Here is a 27,713-nt window from a genome sequence, read left to right as displayed (position 1 = left end):
TGAAATGACACCTGAGGAAGAGAGACGAACAGTTCAAGCACTTCACCGAGGATTCATTCACCCTTGTGTTCACATGACTCCCTTCAGCAAACTGTGCTACCCCCGGCTGTTTGCCCTGTAAATATTGACTGAGGAGAAACCTTTCTCCCTTTAGAGCAGCACACGTTGTCTTCTGTTGGACCAAACTTGGAGAGGACCTGGCTGGCAAACTGAGGAGGCAAAAGGGCAGTGGGAACAAACAATGACGTCAGATGCAAAGTAAAATATATTTTGCAGTACGTGCGTTCAGTCTTATTGGTTGTTAGTGTAACATATTTTGTTTGTTAATAAAAGTGATTTGGTGACTTGCTGATACAGTTGCTTTGAAGAGAAGTGAATGGGGCGCGCACTACAACCGCAAAACGTTCGAAGATCATTGATCCCTATGCCAGTGTTCTTCCTTTACTAACTCATAGTACCGGCATCACTTGCTTTAGTGTAGATGTGGAAAGTAGCCCAAAAGGTGACAAGGTTTATTTTTTTTATTAAATCTTGGAGAGAGATAAAGTGGAGCCAACCAATCAGCTGCTGTCATCTATTTAGCACAGCCTATAAAATGACAGTCAGAGGCCGATTGGTTGGTGGGGGAAACTTCTACACTTTATCTCTCTCCAAGATTTGATAAATCTCCCCCCTCTTTTAGATCAAGGTAACAAACGCGGGTAACAATCAAAAACTGGCATAAGAGATGAGCGAATATGTTCTAAATGGTCCTGAAAAATATTCTCCACGTTACGCATTGCGCTGGAATTTGCCCATAAGCAAGTCTACACCTACGTCATTTTGTGATTTTTTATTTAAAGGGCCACTAAAATAAAAACACAAATTGATCCAACATTCACAAAAATATATGTATGTGTCCCCATGACCTGACACGAGACAAGATGGTTCTCGTAACCTTGTGACCTACGTCACTGTAAACGGCTTTCAGCTATTTTAGGCTCCGAGAGACTGAATCAAGTAATGTCCTTCAGAAGGTTTAGTGGCGGGTGCGCAAAGAAAAGAAACGCCTCCGCTGTGATGAAAACCTCATGGATAAACACCTAAACATTTCCAAATGACTATAAATGCATTACTGCTGGCACCTAAAGAGTTACTGCTGCATTGTGAAACTACAAGACCGTAACACCCTCCAACACAGAGACTTCTCCATATTCTATGCCAGGGGTTCTTAAACTGCATTGCAATCCCTTAGTGTGTCACACACAATGACAGTAGTGTGACAAAAAAATAAGAGGATGGGTCCTACAGGACGCACTTCAAGCAAACAGCTGAGCAAGGAGAGGAGAGAGTGCTTTAACCCCCTGCTCCAACACACGCTCTGGCCAATCATCAAAGTGAGGGGAAGAGAGTGTGCTTTCCCGCTCTCCCCCATGCTCCAACACACGCTCTGGCCAATCATCAGAGTGAGGGGAAGAGAGTGTGCTTTCCCGCACCCCCCCCCCCGCTCCAGGACACGCTCTGGCCAATCATCAGAGTGAGGGGAGGAGAGTGTGCTTTCCCGCTCTCCCCCATGCTCCAACACACGCTCTGGCCAATCATCAGAGTGAGGGGAGGAGAGTGTGCTTTCCCGCTCTCCCCCATGCTCCAGGACACGATCTGGCCAATCATCAGAGTGAGGGGAGGAGAGTGTGCTTTCCCGCTCTCCCCCATGCTCCAACACACGCTCTGGCCAATCATCAGAGTGAGGGGAGGAGAGTGTGCTTTCCCGCTCTCCCCCATGCTCCAAAACACGCTCTGGCCAATCATCAGAGCGAGGGGAAGAGAGTGTGCTTTCCCGCTCCAGGACACGATCTGGCCAATCATCAGAGTGAGGGGAGGAGAGTGTGCTTTCCCGCTCTCCCCCCTGCTCCAGGACACGATCTGGCCAATCATCAGAGTGAGGGGAGGAGAGTGTGCTTTCCCGCTCTCCCCCCTGCTCCAGGACACGATCTGGCCAATCATCAAAGTGAGGGGAGGAGAGTGTGCTTTCCCGCTCTCCCCCCTGCTCCAGGACACGATCTGGCCAATCATCAAAGTGTGGAGAGGAGAGTGTGCTTTCCCGCTCTCCCCCATGCTCCAGGACACGATCTGGCCAATCATCAGAGTGAGGGGAGGAGAGTGTGCTTTCCCGCTCTCGCCCCCCCCCCCGCTCCAGGACACGTTCTGACCAATCGGAAGAGTGAGGGGAAGAGAGTGTGCTTTCCCGCTCTCCCCCATGCTTCAGGACACGATCTGGCCAATCATCAGAGTGAGGGGAGGAGAGTGTGCTTTCCCGCTCTCCCCCCTGCTCCAGGACACGATCTGGCCAATCATCAAAGTGAGGGGAGGAGAGTGTGCTTTCCCGCTCTCCCCCATGCTCCAGGACACGATCTAGCCAATCATCAGAGTGAGGGGAGGAGAGTGTGCTTTCCCGCTCTCCCCCCTGCTCCAGGACACGATCTGGCCAATCATCAAAGTGAGGGGAGGAGAGTGTGCTTTCCCGCTCTCCCCCATGCTCCAAAACACACTCTGGCCAATCATCAGAGTGAGGGGAAGAGAGTGTGCTTTCCCGCTCCCCCCCCCCACTCCAGGACACGATCTGGCCAATCATCAGAGGAGGGGAGGAGAGTGTGCTTTCACGCTCTCCCCCTTGCTCCATGACACGATCTGGCCAATCAACAGAATGAGGGGAGGAGTGTGCGCTTTCCCGCTCTCCCCCCCCCCGCTCCAGGACACGTTCTGACCAATCGGCAGAGTGAGGAGAGGAGAGTGTGCTTTCCCACTCTCCCCCCTGCTCCAGGATACGATCTGGCCAATCATCAGAGCGTGGGGAGGAGAGTGTGCTTTCCCGCTCTCCCCCCTACTCCAGGACACGATCTGGCCAATCATCAGAGTGAGGGGAGGAGAGTGTGATTTCCCGCTCTCCCCCCTGCTCCAGGACACGATCTGGCCAATCATCAGAGTGAGGGGAGGAGAGTGTGCTTTCCCGCTCTCCCCCCTGCTCCAGGACACGATCTGGCCAATCATCAGAGTGAGGGGAGGAGAGTGTGCTTTCCCGCTCTCCCCCCTGCTCCAAAACACGCTCTGGCCAATCATCAGAGTGAGGGGAGGAGATTGTGCTTTCCCGCTCTCCCCCCTGCTCCAAAACACGCTCTGGCCAATCATCAGAGTGAGGGGAGGAGAGTGTGCTTTCCCGCTCTCCCCCATGCTCCAGGACACGATCTGGCCAATCATCAGAGTGAGGGGAGGAGAGTGTGCTTTCCCGCTCTCCCCCCTGCTCCAGGACACGCTCTGGCCAATCATCAGAGTGAGGGGAGGAGAGTGTGCTTTCCCGCTCTCCCCCCTGCTCCAAAACACGCTCTGGCCAATCATCAGAGCGTGGGGAGGAGAGTGTGCTTTCCCGCTCTCGCCCCCCCCCGCTCCAGGACACGTTCTGACCAATCGGAAGAGTGAGGGGAAGAGAGTGTGCTTTCCCGCTCTCCCCCATGCTCCAGGACACGATCTGGCCAATCATCAGAGTGAGGGGAGGAGAGTGTGCTTTCCCGCTCTCCCCCCTGCTCCAGGACACGATCTGGCCAATCATCAAAGTGAGGGGAGGAGAGTGTGCTTTCCCGCTCTCCCCCATGCTCCAGGACACGATCTAGCCAATCATCAGAGTGAGGGGAGGAGAGTGTGCTTTCCCGCTCTCCCCCCTACTCCAGGACACGATCTGGCCAATCATCAGAGTGCGGGGAGGAGAGTGTGCTTTCCCGCTCTCCCCCCCCGCTCCAGGACACGCTCTGGCCAATCATCAGAGGAGGGGAGTAGAGTGTGCTTTCCCGATTTTATAGCCTGCTTTGGGTACAACAATACAAAGGTTCATTACATTTAATTTCCATATATTTAACATTTTGGATCATGTATGTGGTTCTTAAACTTTTTTTCTGCCGTAACACACTGAAGAATAAGAACCACTGCTCTATCCTACACGTATCCAGTCCATTCCACGTTCTCCAAAATATGAATGATATTCTATATCATTATTAGATGCTTTATGGCAATTAATTATGTCCCAGAGAGAAATACAATTCCTATATTGAAATTAAGTAACAGTTTCCCTATTTCAGATATTGGAAATGTCAGTACAATAAGATGTTTTTTTTTCTCAAAACTTAACCAAAACAGGGCGAGGCCGCCATCTTTAATAAGACCATTGGGAGATATAGGAACTTCAGCATGGCCATTTAAGAATGGCCCATAGTTTTTAAAAAAATGGTTAAATGTAGCAGATGTTACCTAGTAGCCACCATTTGGAGGAAGTGTTTTATTTTGTAGGAAGTCTTTTATTGGGGTTAGCAAAAGAATGCAACTAACAAAGCCTCCAATAGCCCAATGATCAGGGTTGTTTTCTAAATTCAGTAGCAGTCTTTGGAAACGAACAAGATCAATAGCGTATGACTTGGATTTCAGTTTCTAGATAAACACTGACTGATAGTTTGTTAAACAGAACTGACTTTTCTCATCCAGATAAAGTTGGTTTCCAAAGGGGTCACTGTGTTGCAACCAAGGTTTAGCAGCTATATGGCCTTCAAACGTTCTGCTTACACACACTACAAAGCTGCGCAAACAACCTTTAATACGATAAGAGTTATACTGGAGAGAGCTTTGGTCGTTTTCATTTTGCAATAATCCCCCACATGAGAAACACGGGGCAGTAGACTGACCTGAGTCCACCTTATAAAGACTCTACACCCCCCCCATCCCTACACCCCAGATACACAACTGCGGTATTCGGCTACATGGTTCCTTATGACATAAAATAACGGTCCAAATATGTAAATTTATTTTATCTTTTTTTTTTTTTTTTACCAACGAGGTAAAACCTGGGCTAAAGGTCACTTTCGGTCATCGTGGCCCCACAGGGGTTACAGAGTCACTTTTCTTCTGCCTATGAGACTCAGGAGATATGGGAGAGGGGGGCGGCAGAGACATCTGCTCTTTAGAAATACAAGGAGATAAAAAAAAAAAAAAAAAAGCACAAGAAATTCAAGGATGAATAAAGGAACAAGCACACACAAAAGGAGCTGAGATTTGGGCATTCTTGTCTGGCAAGAAGGCAGTCACCAAGGCTAATGAAGCATTGGTGATATGGGACGTATGCCAGTGTAACAAAGAAGATGTACATCAGTTCTGCAGATGTGCCAAAGACCCCAGAGAAAAATAATGACATAATCACCATCAGTGTCACAGACCAGACTGTACACAAGGTGAAAACGGGGAAAATAAATTCAAGTCCTTAACGTTCCAAATGCATATTCCCAGCCCGAGAGGAGAATGGCAAAGTATCATCTGTACCAGCTCTAATAAATACCCCAAAACAGACAGAGAAATGTCAGAGATTTACTAACTCAAAGGCTGTAACGTGGGCTGGAGAATGGTTACACAGGACCAGGCATTTGGTTCAGATGTCATCATATCATCTGATTCTCCAGTCACTACTGATAATGCCTCCTTTATCTATAGTACAATAAAATCGTATTTGTGGTGTAATGATCAGATGCGTATGCGTCCAGTCGAGGCTCAGCTCGGCGCATCTAAAGCAATGCATGGAGGCTAGAGGGCATTTAGCTGGCACACTTAGTGGGCTCATGAAAAGAACGGGTTGGGTACGAGATAGCGGCGCTCAGTACCCTGGTGGTCAGAATCCCAATGCCAGCATTCCGACAGGGTTACTGACACCTGCCAGCAAGTACCCTAACCCTACCCCTCCCTCCATGTAGCCTAAACCTAATTCCCCCCCTGCAGCCAGAATCTATGCAGCAGAGCCGCCTGGAGCGTCCTTAGGACGCTTAAGATGGTCACACCACTGCCCTTGCAGCTCCCCGGAGCATCCTCAGGATGCTCCAGGCATTGCTGTAATCACCGGTGATTGTGGCCCCGCCCCTTGTGACATCAAACGGAGAGGGGTTGTGGCCTGCACCGAATCCGCAAATAGTGTTATATATATCAAAATAGCCCTCGGCAGAAAAAAGGTTCCCCACCCCTGGCCTAACCTTAACTCCTAAAAAATGTTACTCTAACTCTATACCATGTTATGTTACTCTAACTCTATATAAAGGGTTTTAACAAGGTAAAGGAAGAAGACATTCTTCAAAGAAAGAGAAGTATTAGAACAAGAGGACATGATCTGACACTGGAAGGTGGTAGGTTCAGGGGAAATTTGAGAAAAAATGACATCACAGAAAGGGTAGTGGACAAGTGGAATTGCTCCCATCAGAGGTGGTAGAAGCTAACGGGGTCATTCAGACCCGCTCGAGAGCGCAGGACGCTCGCAAGCGGGTCGATGTTCCCTCACTGCGCATGCACACGACGGAGGGAGCTACGTCGTGCGCATGCGCGAGACCTGGCGGGCGACGGGCTCTCCATCGCTCTGGGTCTCGCACCAAAGGGGGCGTGCTGTCGATGTTGATTGACAGCACGCCCCCTTTGGTGGGCGTGCCGGGGGCGTGCCTGCCAGACGGAGGCGTTCCCATGGGAACGCCTACCGTCTGAAGCCGGCCCCACTGACATCACTAGTGATGTCAGTGGGAGTGATTTTGGCTCTGATAGAGCCAAAATCACTCCAGGACTTGCGGCAGCGAGACCCTACTGCAGGGTCTCCGTCGCAAGCCCGATGGTCGCGATGGTCAAGACCATCGCGACCATCATCATGGACGCTCGCATATGCTGTGGGTGGTCACCCACAGCTATGCGAGCGGCCAGGGGGCCGCTCCATTTTCATGGAGGAGGGCCCTGATTCAGAGCGAGCGCTCTGGTCAGAGCGTTCAGCTCTGAATCAGGCCCTAAGACAGTAGAGCAATGTAAACATGCATGGGATAGACATAAGGATATCCTTCATAAGAAGTAAGGATCAATAAGGGTTGAGGTAACAATATGTTTTAAAAATGGAGCAGACTAGATGAGCCAAGTGGTTCTTATCTGCCGTCAAATTCTACGTTCCTAAAATTAGATTTAAGGGCCTGACTTTGAGTCGCTCGCAATGCCGAATGCAACTACATCCGCCCACTGCGAACAGAATGTGACAATGCGCACCTGCATATATCGCACCGCCCCACTACTCCATGCACCATTATCATCTGCATTTACACCTACCCCGTCTACACAGAATACGTATGACTCCTGCTGGTGTCGCATTGGTGCTGTCCAGTTCCCACCCAGAATCAGCCATTTAGCAGTCTGCAGAGAAACAGCGGCGCTGTGTGCGGCACTGGCTGGAACGTGAGTTTGCAGACATGTGTATGCAGCTCGCAATGATTACACAGTAAAAAAAAAATAAAAAAAATTGCAAGATACCGGCGCATTTGAACTAGCGCGCAACTTAAAATCAGGCCCCAAACATCTATATTTCCTCATTTTTTGATAGATGTTAATTGGAAGCAGCAAACGTTAGATTCTCACTTTGCTTGCGGTAATACTTCTTTATATATTTTTATGCGTTTGTTGTAAAATTGCTATCTGTTATATTAGTAATTGGACTCCAGCTCGGCCGACCTACAGTTTCCCATATATACCAATAATTTTTGAACTTGGATGACCAAAAAAAACCTTGTTTTGAATTCTGTTTTTAAAGAGTATTTTTAAGATTTCACAAACAAAATGGTAACCCATTAAGCAGATGCCTCAACACTTTTAGTGCTCGCGCACGTGTTAATAGCGTAGACAAAACATTTTAATCTTCGCTTTTAGCGGTGTGTTCTTAAAGTCTCCCTGCAGCAGAGAACGCCAGGGACTCACGGATTCACTCCCCTAGAACGCTGCTAGGACCCTACAGAGCGTTACTGGTCGTCAGCGCTGAAACTTACACGAAGTAAGGCAAACGCTTGTCGAAAAATGAGTGTCTCCGTTCGCTTACATCAATTATATTTTTGGAATACCAAAGTTAAAACGTGTTAAATAGGCTTTAAGATTGTAGGTCGAACTCCTAATATCAAGGCTACTGTGAATGAGGCCCAATGATTCAAACTGCATAGTAAAGTGTATAGAAGAAAAATACGAGGAACAAACCGTCGCACTTTAATACCGGTTTTGTCCACTGGCAGCGAATTTACTGTCCGTGACAGATAAATAAAAAAGCAAAATATATATGCCACCGAGGTCAAGGGCACAAGTGCGCCAGCCGCTGCATTGTAAGAGCTTATTTGTTTGTATGTAATTGTTCGTGTCTAAGTGACTTGCTCCTGTTGGAAGATTTAAATATTGCCTGCAGGAAGCATGATCTTATTGTGATGGAAATAAGCGAGGGCCTGGAAAAGTGCTGAGAGGCCTCGTCACCTGACAGCGCTGAATACGTTAGGTGTTCACATTGGGGCAGCTGCCTGTCTGTTTAAGAAATGACTTATGTCAGTTTCAAAGTGAACGTCTGCTTGAGAAAGTGGAAAGACAATGACGAGCAACCCTGACGAGAAGGTGGAAACAAAACACTTGGCTTCGCCAGTGTCCCTTTTCATCGCTTCCGATTAAAGATTCATAAGAATAGCTTTAATTTTTGATGAGAGCTTTTTGCATTACTGTATTAGCTGTGTCTACGTACGATACTATCTACAGTTTCTTCTTAAGTACAGACAACCTGTTGCATGAGCGGCTGATGGAAGTGTTTGTTGTTTAGCAGAACAAACCTCTTCGCAGGGCGCACGTTATGGCCCGGCGCAGGCTCGCCATGCAGACAGACTTCTCTATCGTCTCATCACAGGCGGCAGTCTCATTTCCAAATTTGATTTTCGTGACGCTCTGATGATTCTTGCAAACTGTCTGACACCTTCAGGTCTCAGTCTGGAGAGTGACAGCAGGGTGAGGGGGGGGGTCACATTGCTAAGGGTGTAAGTGACAGTAACCTCAGTTGTGCTGGCGTACGCACAAGTCGCATTAAACTCATTGGGCTGGCGGAAACAAAATATATAAATCAAAGGAAGAGAGCTAAAATTAAGTCAGACACGCACTATAACAACATGGCGTAAGGATGCTGCCTGCAGCACGATAGGATCTACCTGTTGGAGACAACGCTAGGCTGACTAGATAAGCCGATGGGTGGAGCTAGAAATGCCTCTTGGGTAGACGAGGACACACCCCTTTTGACGACACACCGCACCTAGGCGCTACGTGCTCATCTCCCTGAAAATATGTTTTTAAAAAAAGCAGACAAGTATGGTTAATAGGCGGGCATCAGTGTGTTTATTCGCGGTAACAGATTTAACGCTCCCATCTGCTGACACGTCTCGCCACATGTGCAACCCACGCTTATGTTGTTTAATAAAGCGACAGAAATGATGTTGTGGAAACGATTGTTTAAATAACAATACAACAGCTGTACGATAATAGCACAATCTTTAAAACAACATATAAAATTCCAAGGAAGAAAAAAAAAAAAAAATCTAATTTTCTGTAACTACTGTAACTTTACAACTGGGCTTCTCAAATTACCGTTCCATTCAGACTGGCTTCGCTAAACACGATTTTGTTCCAGCAATTGTAATTAGTATTTGTCAAAACAAATAAAAACAATATGGCCATTTGCAAATGCGATCTAGATGAAAAGAACGTTTCCGTCCCGCCACTTAGGATAATGTTTAATTGTGTTTATGCAAACAGTCATGATATGTTGGTGAAACACACATTTCATTGAATCAAACAAACAGAAACACAACCAAACAAGATGTGTAAAGTGCTGTAGGAGTCTTTCCGATGTAAAGCTGGGTACACGCTAGACGATGTGTGTGCCCAGCGACGGCACAATATATATCGGGCGGTCCGTACACACTCTGGTGTACGACCGCCTGATATATCGTTCCTCCGTCTCATCCAGACGCACTGTTGTCAGATCTGGAGGTCTGCCTGCACTGCAGTCAGATGTGAAGATGCGATGAAGGGTTCATGGCAGCGCGCAATAGTGCGGACACACTAGACGAGGTGGATGTAATTTGTCGTTTCGATTCGCCTCAAAATGACAAATCGTCCAATATATCGTCTAGTTACTTGTGAATTGTGCAAAATGCTAATCTCAGATTCATTTCACTGGATTCAAGATGGCAAAAATATTTACTGTCAGACGACGCACTGCAAATATGTGCAACGCATTCTGCGTTCACCGCGCCTGGATAGGTGTAAGCGCACCTCTTAGGTCGCACCCACCAGGCAATACATTTATTTGCCGTTTGCGCAGTTGCCCCCTGTAATCTGCGACTCCTGTGTATCTGCTTTATGTAGCCTCTAGTTTTACATCGCACTAAAGTAAACTGCACTCGTCTATTGCTCTCATAACAAAAATAACGTAAACCTTATCGAGGGGTAGATTTAGTAACCTCCGGTTTATCAAGTTACCGTCCTAAATCCATCGTCCGAGGCTGCCGATCATTGACGGCTTTGATAAAACGCGGCTTAGCAAATTTACCCTGAATACTTTAAGGCAGAGGTTCTCAAACTCGGTCCTCAGGACCCCACATAGGTCACATTTTCCAGGTCACCCATTAAGTTAACAGGTGTACTCATTACTCACTGGCACATTTTAAAAGATCCACAGGTGGAGCTAATTATGGGCCTGATTCAGAGCCGGACGCAATTAGCGCTCGCTCGTTCAGAAAAAGGGGGTGGCTATTCAAATGAACCGTTCGCTCTTTGCGGTGTGTTGACGCCTCCATGTCTGAACGAGCGAACAAAACTTGCGGACGTTTATTTGAAAAATACGCCCCCTGGCCGCTCGCATCCTACGTCATGTCCGCTATTTATTAGATTAATCGAGTACATCGATCAGCGTATGAACTGCTCGCTATTCTTGTGGTTGGTTTTTCCTACCACTATATTGCGAGCAGTTCTGACTATAAAACAACCAGGTGACGTGGTCAATGACGCTGCTGTTTTAATTATGCACACCCATAAAACGCCCGTTTTGACCTTTAAGCACGCCTGCGTTCTTAATTCCACTCGCCGTTTTCAAGCACCTTCCCGTTACCACCCACATACGCCTCATCCTGTCACTCAAAGTAGCAGGCATTCGCTATATAGCGAACAAACGTTTTTCGGCCGCACTGACTGGTTCGCGCATGCGTATTATAAACCGTACGCATGCGCATAAGTGCGAACATCGCTCGGAACGAGCGTACTGCCGCTTACGAGTGGCTCTGAATCAGGCCCTATGTCACTTGTGATTCTGTGAGGAGACCTGGAAAACATGTACTGTTTGGGGTCCTGAGGACCCGCTCGCGAGCGCTATACGCTCGCAAGCGGGTCGATGGTGGCCCAGTGCGCATGCGCACGACGGAGACGACTCCGTCATGCGCTTGCGCGAGACCTGGATAGCGGCGGGCAAACCGTCGCTCCGGGTCTCGTACCAAAAGGGGGTGTGCTGTCGATGTTGAGTGACAGCACGCCCCCTTTGGCGGGCGGGCCGGGGGCGTGGCTGCACAGACGGAGGCGTTCTCATGGGAACGCCTACCGTCTGGGGCCGGCACCACTGACATCACAAGTGATGTCAGTGGGAGTGCTTTCGGCCCTACCACAAGGGTCTCGTCGTAAGTCCGATGGTCGCGATGGTCTTGACGATCACGACCATCTTCCTGGCCGCTCGCTATAGCTGTGGGTGACCAGGAGGCCGCTCCATAAAAAAAACAGAAGGCCGGCCCTGATTCAGAGCGAGCGCTACGTCAGAGCGTCCGGCTGTGAATCAGGCCCTGAGTTTGAGAACCTGTGCCTTTAGCAACCCTTGAAAGTAAAGGGACGTTGATGCTGCTTTTATTTAAACATTTAAAATACACCAAAATCATAAATACTTTGGCATATTACAGCCTTACTGACGCGACTAGGCTGAGGAAACGAAGCTCGAGGGACGGTAATTGGGGACAGCGCCTTTGAAGTGCTACAGTATCCAAATTAAGGCTTTTTGTGAAAAGCTTTGTTACACCCCAAACAGTAATGAATATAATTTGCATTGCATCATTTCTCTCTTCATTTTAAAATCACGTGTGCATATAGAAAACGTTTCCGAGAAGTATCAGACACAAGTGCGTATGAGAATAAGCTGCACATCGCCGTGATTCAACGCGTTCCTTTGCTGAAGGCTCCATTCCGTTGCACAAACCCAATGCACGAGCGCAAAGGGGCGCGAGGGGATGGAGAGTGTAAAAGAAGTCGCAGTGTCTCCTGTTTCGCACCAGATATGCTTTAATAACACCTAAAGAATGATAATTTAGGGTTCTCTGCAAAATATTTTTTTTACCCTCTTAAAGCCGGGAGCTTTGTGATGATTTTTGCATCTCAATGTGTTTTACGATAGCTTAAAATGCACCATATCAGCAATTGTTTGCCTTTGTACATACACTGCACCCCTCTCATCCATTGATTTGTGCACTGAACGCTGTATTAATGATCACCAGCAGTGGTTAGAAATGAGCCCTGTACTGGGCCGTTTGATAACCTTTTTTGCGGGAATGAAGGAGAAATGAATGTCAGACAATAGACATCACCCGCCGCACACACTGTCTTTGAACTTTCCTAATCTCTAAAGAACAATTAATTACGAGGGCCTTAAGGGTAGGTCACAGCGAGAGAAAGCCAACTGCTGGCCGGCCCGGGCGTCTAGGTAGCAGGATCCGTTCAGTGCTTGTTAGGAAAGCGAGGAAGCCCGCACCAAGGAGGCCGACTCTTCCAACAGAGGTGGGAAGGCGGAACGTGAAAACGGTTTGTTTTGTATTGAGGGTGGGGGGGGGGGGTGCTGTTATCGCATAATTGTACTCTGAAGGTGAAATCGTCCGTATAGAAGGCACAAGGGGTGGAGGAACCCCCCTCCCCTCTCTCCCAAAAAAGATCCACAGGGTAGGTTACAGTCAGAAATGGCTTCTCTGCGGCGAATTAAAAAGGACGGTCTTTTCACCAAATTATTTCACAGATGCAAAACAGACCAACACACAAAGAGTTTAGACTTTTCTCCGACATTAAATAGAGCCACTGATAAGGTCAGACACATGATACCTAAAGACATGAATCTGTGAACTCTTGAAGTCAAAGGACTGCTCTGTGCACAATCTTTCAAAGGAAAGAGATCACAGGGCTCCACTGAATCCCCTTTAAACTTTATGAAGCAGGAGGAGAGGGAGCTCTAAGTAGAGGAGCCTGACAGAAGAGCCTTGAACTATTTTCTGAAGGAAAGATGAGACCCTCCCTAGGCTGCCACAAAACATAGGTTTTTTCTTTTTCCGCAAAGCCTCTTCTGAACTCTGATATGTGCCAAGACGCTGCTACTGAAAGCTGTATAATTATGTGCTATAGCCACTGTAGGAAATGCTTTGTTCACCCCAACAAAGAACAATAAGGTGAGCAAAGCAACATTACACTGTACTTTTTTTTTTCTTTAAGGACGTTGAGAAAAGGGTCACGGTATAGTAGAACTAACAGAGACGCAGCGTTTAAAGCGTATCTCGGCGGGTTTTCGATTGGAGCCGATGACCCAAATTAGGACAAGAGGGGGGCAGCGGGGGTAATGACTGAGGGTAAAACAAAGGCGACGGGCACTTTGGCCACTTTATTACGGTGATCGGTGAGCTCGAGGGGCACAATTAATGGGCAGGAGAGGGTCCTGCCAGCAAGGCGCGGACTTGGCTGCAGCTTTTTTGTGTGACTTTCGGTCTCTGGTGAATGCTACAGGTGATACAACAGATGCTATTACATTATGATGCGTAATACACCTTCAGATGCTGGATGGATGTGAGATTGGACTGAAAGAACCGGGATGTCTGCTAACTCGCTATTTGCGGTCGTTGGTTTAAAAAAAAGGGGTGGCTATTCAAATGAACCGTTCGCACTTTGCGGTCTGTTCACGCCACTAAGTCTGAACGAGCGAACAAAACTTGCGGTCGAAATTTTGAAAAATACGCCCCCTGGCCGCTCGCATCCTACGTCATGTCCGCTATTTATTAGATTAATCGAGTACATCGAACAGCGTATGAACTGCTCGCTATTCTTGTGGTTGGTTTTTTTCAACCGCTATTTTGCGAGTAGTTCTGACTATAAAATAACCCAGTGACGTGGTCAATGACGCTGCTGTATTAATTATGCACACCCATAAAACGCCCGTTTTGACCTTTAAGCACGCCTGCGTTCTGAATTCCACTCCCCGTTTTCAAGCACCTTCCCCTGTTACCACTCACATACGCCTCCTCCTGTCACTCAAAATAGCAGACATTCGCTATTTTGCAAACAAACGATTTTCGTCCGCACTGACTGGTTCGCGCATGCGTATTACAATCCGTATGCATGCGCAGTTGTGCGAACATCGCTCAGAGCGAACGAGCGGCCGCTTACGAGCGACTCTGAATCAGGCCCTAAAACCCCATGCCGGGACGCAATGGCTCGTTCACATGATATCTCTGTCGTCTGGCTGTAATCCGCTCTATAGCTGCACAAAGTACGCAGCCCTTTACACTTCAGCGACATCTCCTCTAAACAGTATATACACGTTCTTTGGTGCAACTGTGGTTTTTACTCTGCTTAGTTTTTGTATTATAATTATAATAATAATAATAAAAAAAATACACAGAATTATTTACATTTAAAGGCTCGTTGCGCCTGTCAGCCATTTCCCTGACCCCCTCACCTTCAGCTCAGAAACTGCCCCCCCCCCAAACCTTTGTCATGCTTTAAGGCCGCTCCTTAATGTTCCTTTTTGCAAGTTTACGTACAAAGACCTTGTTACAACTTGTACTTCCTCTAAATGAGGGATAGACACATTTTCCACACATAAGCACCGGTCCAGACAGTCTAGTGAAGACACTTAACGTTACATCTGAAAACCATCGCATACAGATGATACAGAAATTTGTTCTAGATAACTTTGCTTTGTCGCTGAATTATTTGCCATCTTTCCCCCTCCCTGTGTATCAAAATAAAAACGTGAGCAAGGAGCGGTTGTCTGAAATTTTGGGTCATCGGTAGAGAATAATGTGAGCCGTTGTATTCTGGTGCTGTAAGCACCGTTGGGCATTGGCCATAAGGCTACAGTTAAAATGACAAGGCCAAAATCTTCTCCTGCGTGCAATGTGACTTTGCTTTTAAGTGCCTGATGCAGGGCACACTACTGGGAGCTGCAAGTCAGCCACACAGTTTATGACAGGGCGAGTTCACTGCTTAATCATCTCCAGTACTTAACCTATATCACAAGTGCAAGTGAAAGTCAAGGCGATTTGAAAAGCAGGCTGGGGGGTAAGAAAGCCACATAAAGGGCAGGACGGTGATTTCACAGAAACAGCCTCATCTCAGGCGGTAATCACACTGAGGGATCAGCAAACTGTGTCTGGAAGGAACGGGTGCAGCTAAATATGGCAAATGCTCCATTTGCTAAAAGAAAAAAAAAAAAAATCCCTCCGTATCCAATTTCATCACTAGCTGGCGATTTTTATTCTTTACCGTAGCAATAAGGGGGAAGGTTACAGCCACATTCAGCATCAGCTGGACAGCTCCATGTACTGAGTGACGTGCTGAGCGATGCCGGGCGCAGGAGGCGGGGTACATGTACACTGGCCGATAATATAAGATCATAAGGAGAGTTGTTATTATCAATATGTTTTTAGTCACAGTAATACAAGCAGGTTTTATTGCTCTCAGTGGTTTAATATTACTGTAGAAATTTGGGGAAATTTGGTATTAATGACCTTTCTTAAAGACACAAAGTAGATTTACTTTTACACAGTTACCCGTGTCCTAGTCACCAGCAACACAGGGCCTGATTCAGAGACGGAAGCAAAGGCGATTACGCACGCGTAATCGAGCGATTGTTAGCCATTGCGCATGCGTATCAGCACTGCGGTCACGGGCGCACATAGGAATCCATCGCAGAGTGAGTGACAGGCTGTCAGCATTTGGGGGGAGTGGTCTGAGAAACGCAGGCGTGTCTGTCCATTTAAACGCCGTTACATGGTCCTGCATAAATTAGCCACTGCGAGTGCATATGCAGCGCTGCGTGTCTGAAGAGCTCCCAAGGTTGCGGCAGGTCTAAGATGGCCGCCGATGTGCTGCGAAGTTACCGATATTTAGGTATGCGTCGTCACACGCATGTAAGAAGGCAGCAGTGTGCGTCCTTATACTCGGGTGATCATATTTTCGCTTCTGCGTTGCGTGTGAAATCGCAGCTGCGATCGCATTGGCATCCATTTCTGAATCAGGCCCATAGAGGACAAACTGGGATGAGCAGCACATTATGTAGTTGGGCTCCCTTTAATAACGCAGTTATGTTGCAGTCCTGTAATAACACAGTTATGCTGCAGTCCTTTAATAACACAGTTATGCTGCAGTCCTTTAATAACGTAGTTATGCTGCAGTCCTGTAATAACACAGTTATGCTACAGTCCTGTAATAACAGTTATGCTACAGTCCTGTAATAACAACGTTATGCTGCAGTCCTTTAATAACATCGTTATGCTGCAGTCCTGTAATAACAACGTTATGCTGCAGTCCTGTAATAACACAGTTATGCTGCAGTCCTGTAATAACAACGTTATGCTGCAGTCCTGTAATAACAACGTCATGCTGCAGTCCTGTAATAACAATGTTATGCTGCAGTCCTTTAATAACGCAGTTATGCTGCAGTCCTGTAATAACACAGTTATGCTGCAGTCCTGTAATAACAACGTTATGCTGCAGTCCTGTAATAACTAAGCTATGCTGCAGTCCTGTAATAACAGTTATGCTGCAGTCCTGTAATAACACAGTTATGCTGCAGTCCTGTAATAACTAAGCTATGCTGCAGTCCTGTAATAACACAGTTATGCTGCAGTCCTGTAATAACAAGGTTATGCTGCAGTCCTGTAATAACAGTTATGCTACAGTCCTGTAATAACAAGGTTATGCTGCAGTCCTGTAATAACATCGTTATGCTGCAGTCCTGTAATAACTAAGCTATGCTGCAGTCCTGTAATAAGACAGTTATGCTGCAGTCCTGTAATAACTAAGCTATGCTGCAGTCCTGTAATAATAGTTATGCTACAGTCCTGTAATAACAACATTATGCTGCAGTCCTGTAATAACTAAGCTATGCTGCAGTCCTGTAATAACAACGTTATGCTACAGTCCTGTAATAACTAAGCTATGCTGCAGTCCTGTAATAACTAAGCTATGCTGCAGTCCTGTAATAAGACAGTTATGCTGCAGTCCTGTAATAACTAAGCTATGCTGCAGTGCTGTAATAAGACAGTTATGCTGCAGTCCTGTAATAACTAAGCTATGCTGCAGTGCTGTAATAACAACGTTATGCTGCAGTCCTGTAATAACTAAGCTATGCTGCAGTCCTGTAATAACAACGTTATGCTGCAGTCCTGTAATAACTAAGCTATGCTGCAGTCCTGTAATAAGACAGTTATGCTGCAGTCCTGTAATAACAACGTTATGCTGCAGTCCTGTAATAACAACGTTATGCTGCAGTCCTGTAATAATAACGTTATGCTGCAGTCCTGTAATAACGTTATGCTGCTGTCCTGTAATAAGACAGTTATGCTGCAGTCCTGTAATAACAAAGCTATGCTGCAGTCCTGTAATAACTAAGCTATGCTGCAGTCCTGTAATAAGACAGTTATGCTGCAGTCCTGTAATAAGACAGTTATGCTGCAGTCCTGTAATAACAAAGCTATGCTGCAGTCCTGTAATAACAAAGCTATGCTGCAGTCCTGTAATAACAAAGCTATGCTGCAGTCCTGTAATAACAAAGCTATGCTGCAGTCCTGTAATAAGACAGTTATGCTGCAGTCCTGTAATAACAACGTTATGCTGCAGTCCTGTAATAACAACGTTATGCTGCAGTCCTGTAATAATAACGTTATGCTGCAGTCCTGTAATAACGTTATGCTGCAGTCCTGTAATAAGACAGTTATGCTGCAGTCCTGTAATAACATAGCTATGCTGCAGTCCTGTAATAACAAAGCTATGCTGCAGTCCTGTAATAACAAAGCTATGCTGCAGTCCTGTAATAACAAAGCTATGCTGCAGTCCTGTAATAACAAAGCTATGCTGCAGTCCTTAAAGTCCTCTAGCAGTGTTACTGTTTCTGACACTAATCCAACATTCCCAGCGCAGCTTTGCTACATCCTGCCCTGGTGCCAACTGGAGAATCGTGCAAGGTACCTATTGCAAAGTTAGTCAGCGCTAAAACGGAAGCTGTGAACTATTCGCCATAAGCCAGATGTAGATGTGTCTGAGAATTTAGGAGGTGTGAGGGAATAATTGTAAATACAGTGATGCTGGGGAAACCGAGAAGATTTTTGTTGCGTCCGCCTGTCTTCTATATCAGACACGACCCCCACATGTGGGTAAGTGATCTTTACCACCCCAGCAGGCATTTTCCAGTGTATAGAACCAGCATGTGCTAAGTATAAAAGGACAGATATACTAGCACTGGAAATCTGTTCCTTATATAGAATATAGACTTTGGATAGGCTTCATGTAGTTGAAGTTTGCCACATATAATAATGTCTTTCAATAGTCCCCTACCCACCCTATACTCCGCAATGCCATACCAGGGGAGTTACCTTCTCTGAGACCACCTATCTTCTGTGCTTTATGGGTCCCTGCAGAAAAGGGGTCCAATTTGGAGCAGGCCGCAAGCAGAACCATTTTTTGGCCCTGCCTTCAGTCCTCAACACTGTGCTGCTTCAGGGTCCCCATGACGGTGGCCCCAGCATGACAATGCTCTGCACTGGGACTCTCATTGTCTGTGAATGTAGCAGCATGATGTCGGGGGCAGAAAGTGGGACCACGACAGAGGGATCGCTTTCATCACACTCCAAATTATCCCTCAAAAATCTGTATTGCCCTACGAGAGGCCTGTCAGTATGTATCTTTACAATCTGATTGTATGATAACATTGTGGCATGAGAATAATTACGCTGTACCCCTCCTCCTAAGTTCATCAGCTCTGCAACAAACCTGGACACAAGAAATGCAAATTCAAACATTAGTCAAAACTTTCTCCTGTTCGGACCAGCAAGTGGGAAACACTGGGTAACAACACCCACTAAGAGAGTATAGAGCAATTACGGAGCGCGCTGAATACTTAGGTGCTGCCTGGGTTTGGTTTAAGGGTGCCTTACATTACTTACATGTTGTCTTCATATCACTTAATATTCTCATAGAAGAAAGGTGAGCAATATATTACTGAAGCTGCTGCATCGGCCTGACACCTACATACCTGCCCACCTTTAAAGAAGTACATGGGGGCAATAAATTATATGTAATGTAAGACTGCATGTTAAGGCGTGAGGTACGGGCAGGTACGCTACACACATAGCCCAACATGAGGTGCGTGAGGTAAAATGAACAATGTACAGTTGGGTGTCGCTGCCGGTATTAACCTACCGTCCCAACGCCAGTTCGCCCCTACATGGCATGTAATTGGATGGTTCCTACATGCTATTATGGGGTGACTCAGCTGATAAAATCACCGAGCTAATGGTGCCCTGTATTACCATCCATAGGGGAGAACAGCTGACTGTATGTTCCTTGTGCTGAATTCATATTAAATATATAAATAAAAATGCCCCCACCTAAAGTGCATTGACTCAGACATTTCCAAAATGAGCATTCACACATATGCATAGAATAGTTCCTAGAACATTCATGTTTAATGATGCACTTACATGTGCTATGTAGCTGCGTACACGCTGTTCTACTGTCCATAGACATGAAAACTGTCAGGCATAGGGATAAAAACCTCCCCCCACACTGCCAGCTTAATCGCAAGGATCTACAGCTTTCATAGCTTTGTGAAATGTTAACTAGATTTTATAATTGTTTTACCAGAAGCCCGTATATATATATATATATATATATATATATATATAAAATATATATAAGCCAAAATATAATTATATTACAGCCCTTTAAAATGTCATCAACTCACTTCACAATGAAAAACACAATACTGTTATAACAATAGAAAATGAGGTACTGCAAAGTGTTGTGTGGTAAAAACACCAAAATGTATGTAACAGTCACTGGGTGACTGAAAAATGGAGGAGTTGACCTTGTGCCCCCCTGCCGCCTGGTAACGGGTTTAGATAGCTGGGTAGAGGTCAGGCTTTTATATGACTTGTGGACTTGTACCGCTAGTTGCTCCCAGCGGCAGCGTTCCCCAGAGGTCACACGTGTACATCACGGGAAAGGTCTATACAGATAATGCACATACCTCAAAGTCGTTGGCTTTGTTATAGTGCATGTTCAGGGCCCGGTACAGCTCGCAGTCCCGAGTGATGGACAGCTCCTCTGTACTGGTTACCCCGTCGTTGATAGCTTGCCTGGCGTACTTCTCCATCTGGATGTAGTAGAACTCTCGGAAGTTGCTGAACCACTTGATGAGCTGAGAGGTAATACATCTGTTGAACTGTAACAAGAACAAGATCATTACATGAGCAATATAGAGCATACACGTAATTGCTAATTATAAATCACCAAAAGGAGTACTTTTATACAGGGTACAATAATCTGCAATAGGTGACATATTCCTCCTTATATAACACAGTTCTCCTAAACCTGCCTCTCTATATGGGACGTTGCAAAGGTCTGGGTTTATTCAGATGACCTTGCTACTTCCACACTGATTATTACTGTAAATGTCCTTCAGCTCTGCCGATTAAAAATAATATATTACCTTTACCGTTTATTTACATGGCGCCATTCATTGCCCAGCGCTGTGCATGTCTCTAATTCACACCAGTCCCTCCCTGGTTGGAGTTTACAGTCTAAATTCTTTGACACACACCCTGTATAAAACCCAGGCACACATGGGGAGAACATACCAGCTACACATCAATAGTGCCCAGGTTGGGAATTGAACTTGTGGCTCCAATGTTGCTAGGCAGCAGTGCTGATCAATGTGCAACCATGCTGCCACCAACACATAAATTAATCCCTTGTATTGATAAAGAAGAACGACCTGATAACAAACCAATGCAATCCTGAAGATAGGTACACGCTATAAGATTATCTGTCCAATCTGGCTGGGTAGAAGGATAACTTGGTAATGTACAGTATGACAATCAGCCATTTGTTCCCAAACACTGGAAAATAGACAAAAATGGTCGTTCAGACAAATGAGTTAAATCCGTGCGCCGATACTGTAACAACAGCTCCTGTTAAAATCAAGAACTATTGCACAGTAAAACTAAATATGGAATTTCCAGTAGATTGGGAAGGCCGATAAATGTAATCTCCGCCCCATATACAGTACACTGCCGGCCAAAAGTTGTAGAAGACCGCCATTTTTCCAGTTTTTATTGACATTTAAGCAGTCTGAGTCCAATGGATAACCTGAAATGATACAAAGCTATGCCGGAAACTGCTAGAGCTTTAAAAACAATTAGGATGAGCTAAGAACATACAGCTGTTCTGCCTGGACCATGACGCACTGCCAATGGGCTACTGAGGACTGTGAGAAGGTCCAGTGGCGTCACAATGGGGGTGCGGGCCGCACCTGGGTGTCACCCGCCGAGGGGTGACACCAAGGTGCAGACTCCCCCTCAGTGACAGGAGCCTGGTGCTGTACTGTAGTATTAAGTGCAGCACTCGGCTCCTGACACAGTCCGCGCCTCCTGCACCCCCCCCCGGTAAGAAACATGGGACCACGGGGGTTCGGGCCGCGAGACCACGCCCCCTACATGTGTGGCCATGCCCCCTGCATGTGAGGCCACTTTCTCGCGGCGCTCGGCTTTGCCGTGCACACAGCGTTCCTCCCCGCACCGGGTGATATTGCGGGGAGGGACGCCTCTGAGAAGGTCCACTGGACTGAGGAATAAAAAGTTGATCATGCAGGGTTGCTGTACACCATCCTGCAGCGGTACAATGTAAAAGGGCAATGCTTTTAATAGCAAGACACGTTGTGCAAATAAACCCCTGTAACACCAACTACCAAACATGGCGGAGGGAGCGTGATGGGCTGGGGATCTTCTGCTGGATCCCAAGTCAGTGGCACAGAGTGATTGGCACCCTGAACCAAATGGGCTACCACAGCAATTTACAGCACCATGGTCTACGCCTAGTTGGGCAAGGGTTCATCCTACAGCAAGATAATGACCTAAAACTCATCTGCAAGCTATGTCAGAGCCACCTTCCTAAAAAATCATGAAATAGCCGCACAGCCTCCAGACTTACACCCCATAGAGCTGGTTTGGGATGAAGTTGACAGAAGGGTGAAAGAAAAGCCACCTAGAGGTGCAGCACATTTGCTGGGAAGAACTTATAGAACACTATTCGATTTCCATTGTAGGAAGAATGCCACCTGTGTGTCCGGGTTTATATCTGCAAAAGGCGGCCGCTTTGATGTGTCAAAAATGTACATTATATATTGTTTTTATCTCCAATTGTTTATTTGTTCTATGCTTTCATTTCAGAATACACTGCTAAATTATACTGGGGTCACTTCAATAAGAGCTGGGAAAATGGGGGCGTTCTAAAACTGTTGACCGCGAGTGGAGATCGCTGTAACATGTGACCCTCTGTAGGTGATTTGGATTCTTATTAATTAATCACAGCAAAAAGGAATTGCTTCTTTCATAAAATACTTGCAAAAAAAAAAAAAAAAAAACATTTATGGAAAGAGATTAAAACAAAAAGTACTAAGAACAAAAAGGTAAAAGCAGACACACATTTGGCCGCCATCATTTTAGGCTTAGGCTAACATAAGGGGAACGGAAAATAATGCACTCCTATAACATTTATAAGTGAGTGTCCGTGAGAGGGACAAGCACATGTGGCATTGTCTGAGCTAATATTACAGCGTAGATCCCTCTAAAGTCAAGTAAACTATAATAAGAGTGTCATCCAGACCTTCTGTTACTGGAGATAATACAAAGGTACAGCTGGGTTTGGACGAAGGAGAGGCAAGGTTGGCGGCGCAGTCTTCTGCTCTAAAAAGGCAGTCATGTTCATCCTCGCCGGGTCTCTCGAGATGCACTTTATATAGAAGGCAGTCTCTACCGTACAATGAAAACATTTGGTAACTGGAGCCTGGGCTGCATCTGTGTGTCGGGATGGCGCTGCTGGCACAGATAATAATCTCAACTGAACTTTAGTGGAATCAGCGCTAATACGTAATTTCTTGTTGCCATGCTTGCTCATTACACAGTCCCCATAAACCTCGCTTAGTTATCTGGTTTTATTCCATCGAGAATGCCATGCCACTATATATATAAATATATATATATATATATATATATAATTTTTTGTGTCTTGCAACTTCAAAGTCATTAGCAAGCTAATGTGCTCAGCCCATCGGTGTGCGAGCCCATGCACATAGCCAAGGAACGCCGAACTTGGTTACAATAATATAAAATCTCCTTGAATACAGGTTGAGTCTCCCATATCCAAATATTCTGAAATACGGAATACTCTGAAATACGGAATCATTTTATCATGACTGAGAAACTAGAACCTTTGATTTTTGATGGGTCAATGTACACAAACTTTGTCTAAAGTACAAATTATTAAAAATAATGTATACAATTACCGTCAGGCTGTGTATAAGATGTATATGAAACATAAATTAATTTCATTTCTGTACACAAACTTTGTTTGAGCCACAAAATTATACAAAATATTGTATAAAATGACCTGCAGGCTGTGTGTATAAGGTGTATATAATGAGCTGCAGGCTGTGTGTGTATAAGGTGAATAGAATGAGCTGCAGGCTGTGTGTGTATAAGGTGTATAGAATGACCTGCAGGCTGTGTGTGTATAAGGTATATATAATGACCTGCAGGCTGTGTGTATAAGGTGTATAGAATGACCTGCAGGCTGTGTGTATAAGGTGTATAGAATGACCTGCAGGCTGTGTGTGTGTATAAGGTGTATAGAATGAGCTGCAGGCTGTGTGTGTGTATAAGGTGAATATAATGACCTGAAGGCTGTGTGTGTATAAGGTGTATAGAATGAGCTGCAGGCTGTGTGTGTATAAGGTGTATAGAATGACCTGCAGGCTGTGTGTATAAGGTGTATAGAATGACCTGCAGGCTGTGTGTATAAGGTGTATATAATGAGCTACAGGCTGTGTATATATAAGGTGTATAGAATGAGCTGCAGGCTGTGTGTATAAGGTGTATAGAATGACCTGCAGGCTGTGTGTGTGTGTATAAGGTGTATAGAATGAGCTGCAGGCTGTATGTATAAGGTGTATAGAATGAGCTGCAGGCTGTATGTATAAGGTGTATAGAATGAGCTGCAGGCTGTGTGTGTGTGTATAAGGTGTATAGAATGAGCTGCAGGCTGTGTGTGTATAAGGTGTATATAATGACCTGCAGGCTGTGTGTGTGTATAAGGTGTATAGAGTGACCTGCAGGCTGTGTATAAGGTGTATAGAATGACCTGCAGGCTGTGTGTGTGTATAAGGTGTATAGAGTGACCTGCAGGCTGTGTGTATAAGGTGTATAGAGTGACCTGCAGGCTGTGTGTATAAGGTGTATAGAATGAGCTGCAGGCTGTGTGTGTGTATAAAGTGTATAGAATGAGCTGCAGGCTGTGTGTGTATAAGGTGTATATAATGACCTGCAGGCTGTGTGTATAAGGTGTATAAAATGACCTGCAGGCTGTGTGTGTGTATAAGGTGTATATAATGACCTGCAGGCTGTGTGTGTATAAGGTGTATATAATGACCTGCAGGCTGTGTGTATAAGGTGTATATAATGACCTGCAGGCTGTGTCTGTATAAGGTGTATAGAATGAGCTGCAGGCTGTATGTATAAGGTGTATAGAATGAGCTGCAGGCTGTGTGTGTGTGTATAAGGTGTATAGTATGAGCTGCAGGCAGTGTGTGTATAAGGTGTATATAATGACCTGCAGGCTGTGTGTGTGTATAAGGTGTATAGAGTGACCTGCAGGCTGTGTATAAGGGGTATAGAATGACCTGCAGGCTGTGTGTGTGTATAAGGTGTATAGAGTGACCTGCAGGCTGTGTGTATAAGGTGTATAGAATGAGCTGCAGGCTGTGTGTGTGTATAAGGTGTATAGAGTGACCTGCAGGCTGTGTGTATAAGGTGTATAGAATGAGCTGCAGGCTGTGTGTGTGTATAAGGTGTATATAATGAGCTGCAGGCTGTGTGTGGATATATAAGGTGTATAGAATGAGCTACAGGCTGTGTGTGTATAAGGTGTATAGAATGAGCTGCAGGCTGTGTGTGTATAAGGTGTATAGAGTGACCTGCAGGCTGTGTGTGTGTATAAAGTGTATAGAATGAGCTGCAGGCTGTGTGTGTATAAGGTGTATATAATGACCTGCAGGCTGTGTGTGTGTATAAGGTGTATAGAATGACCTGCAGGCTGTGTGTGTATAAGGTGTATATAATGACCTGCAGGCTGTGTGTATAAGGTGTATAAAATGACCTGCAGGCTGTGTGTGTGTGTATAAGGTGTATATAATGACCTGCAGGCTGTGTGTGTATAAGGTGTATATAATGACCTGCAGGCTGTGTGTGTATATAAGGTGTATATAATGACCTGCAGGCTGTGTGTGTATATAAGGTGTATATAATGACCTGCGGGCTGTGTGTACAAGGTGTATAGAATGAGCTGCAGGCTGTGTGTATAAGGTGTATATAATGACCTGCAGGCTGTGTCTGTATAAGGTGTATAGAATGAGCTGCAGGCTGTGTGTGTGTATAATATGTATAGAATGAGCTGCAGGCTGTGTGTGTGTGTGTGTATAAGGTGTATAAAATGACCTGCAGGCTGTGTGTATAAGGTGTATAGAATGAGCTGCAGGCTGTGTGTATATAAGGTGTATAAAATGACCTGCAGGCTGTGTCTGTATAAGGTGTATAGAATGAGCTGCAGGCTGTGTGTGTGTATAAGGTGTATAGAATGAGCTGCAGGCTGTGTGTGTGTGTGTGTGTATAAGGTGTATAGAATGAGCTGCAGGCTGTGTGTGTATAAGGTGTATAGAATGAGCTGCAGGCTGTGTGTGTGTATAAGGTGTATAGAATGAGCTGCAGGCTGTGTGTGTGTATAAGGTGTATAGAATGAGCTGCAGGCTGTGTCTGTATAAGGTGTATAGAATGAGCTGCAGGCTGTGTGTGTGTATAATATGTATAGAATGAGCTGCAGGCTGTGTGTGTGTGTGTGTATAAGGTGTATAAAATGACCTGCAGGCTGTGTGTATAAGGTGTATAGAATGAGCTGCAGGCTGTGTGTATATAAGGTGTATAAAATGACCTGCAGGCTGTGTCTGTATAAGGTGTATAGAATGAGCTGCAGGCTGTGTGTGTGTATAAGGTGTATAGAATGAGCTGCAGGCTGTGTGTGTGTATAAGGTGTATAGAATGAGCTGCAGGCTGTGTGTATATAAGGTGTATAAAATGACCTGCAGGCTGTGTCTGTATAAGGTGTATAGAATGAGCTGCAGGCTGTGTGTGTGTATAAGGTGTATAGAATGAGCTGCAGGCTGTGTGTGTGTATAAGGTGTATAGAATGAGCTGCAGGCTGTGTGTGTATAAGGTGTATAGAATGAGCTGCAGGCTGTGTGTGTGTATAAGGTGTATAGAATGAGCTGCAGGCTGTGTGTGTGTATAAGGTGTATAGAATGAGCTGCAGGCTGTGTGTGTATAAGGTGTATATAATGACCTGCAGGCTGTGTGTGTGTATAAGGTGTATAGAGTGACCTGCAGGCTGTGTATAAGGGGTATAGAATGACCTGCAGGCTGTGTGTATAAGGTGTATAGAATGAGCTGCAGGCTGTGTGTGTGTATAAGGTGTATAGAATGAGCTACAGGCTGTGTGTGTATAAGGTGTATAGAATGAGCTACAGGCTGTGTGTGTATAAGGTGTATAGAATGACCTGCAGGCTGTGTGTATAAGGTGTATATAACACATACATGCATTCTGTGTGTATATCGGGGTCCCTTTCCCAAGATATCTCATTATGGTATGCAAATATTCCAAAATACGGAATATTCCGTTATCCAAAATACCCCTGGTCCCAAGCATTATGGATATGGGAGACTCAACCTATATTTAAGTATTGAAATAACAAAGAAGGGTTTGGCAGACTTCTCTTTTTGTGTCCTAAAAGACGTCACACTGTCCAGGTGAAATGCAGTCGGCGCCCTATACAGCTGCCTATCAAGCATCCTACATCCGGACTCTTTGTGGGTCCCACAAAAACCTGACGCGTTTTCCATTCTGGCTACGTGCTACAATTTATTCATAGAATTAGCTATAGAAATAAAGAAATACAAATAGATGCAAGCAGAGGAAGTATAACTACTGCAACGCAGTGTTGTCTAACCTGACATGTGCCTTTAAGTCTTTGTATCCTTATTTTAACAATAAATACAGATGTTCTTAAGATCAGAACAGAGGGGCCTATTCATCAACACTAAAATAACGTTTTTAAGGACATTTTCCTTAAATAACATTATTTATTATTATTTATTATTTACAGATATCTCCTTGCTAAGTTCCCCTGCGTTAATTTCCACACTCCCCATACATTAGTACATTAGTATGAGGATGTGGAAATTGTGGTATTCATCAAATTCCGAAAATTATGAATTTTCGGAATTTGATGCAGTTAATATTCGCCACTGTGAGGTGGCGAATAGCAGAATCGACTTACCTGTATCCGCGTGTGCAGGTCCCCCGACGAGTCCCTCCGGTGCTCTGCTCCGTCCTCAGGCTCCGGAGGCTGGTCGGACATGTGTGCTCCCCAGCAGAGCACAAGAAAG

At 45.6% G+C, this 27,713-nt stretch overlaps 1 protein-coding gene across 1 annotated transcript in view; it reads right to left on the bottom strand.

The window, feature by feature from the left end:
- Positions 1–27,713, bottom strand: part of PROX1 (prospero homeobox 1) — a 113,089-nt gene that overhangs the window by 6,231 nt on the left and 79,145 nt on the right. Inside the window, exon 4 of the mRNA XM_088481047.1 lies at positions 20,192–20,386. Coding sequence (XP_088337173.1) covers positions 20,192–20,386 — 195 coding nt within the window. The remainder of the gene's footprint in view (positions 1–20,191; positions 20,387–27,713) is intronic.

This window comes from Taudactylus pleione, unplaced genomic scaffold, assembly GCF_031769625.1.
Source record: "Taudactylus pleione unplaced genomic scaffold, aTauple2 ptg000261l, whole genome shotgun sequence".
In the NCBI taxonomy this organism is placed as follows: domain Eukaryota; kingdom Metazoa; phylum Chordata; class Amphibia; order Anura; family Myobatrachidae; genus Taudactylus; species Taudactylus pleione.
This window is presented reverse-complemented; position numbering and strand designations above follow the sequence as displayed.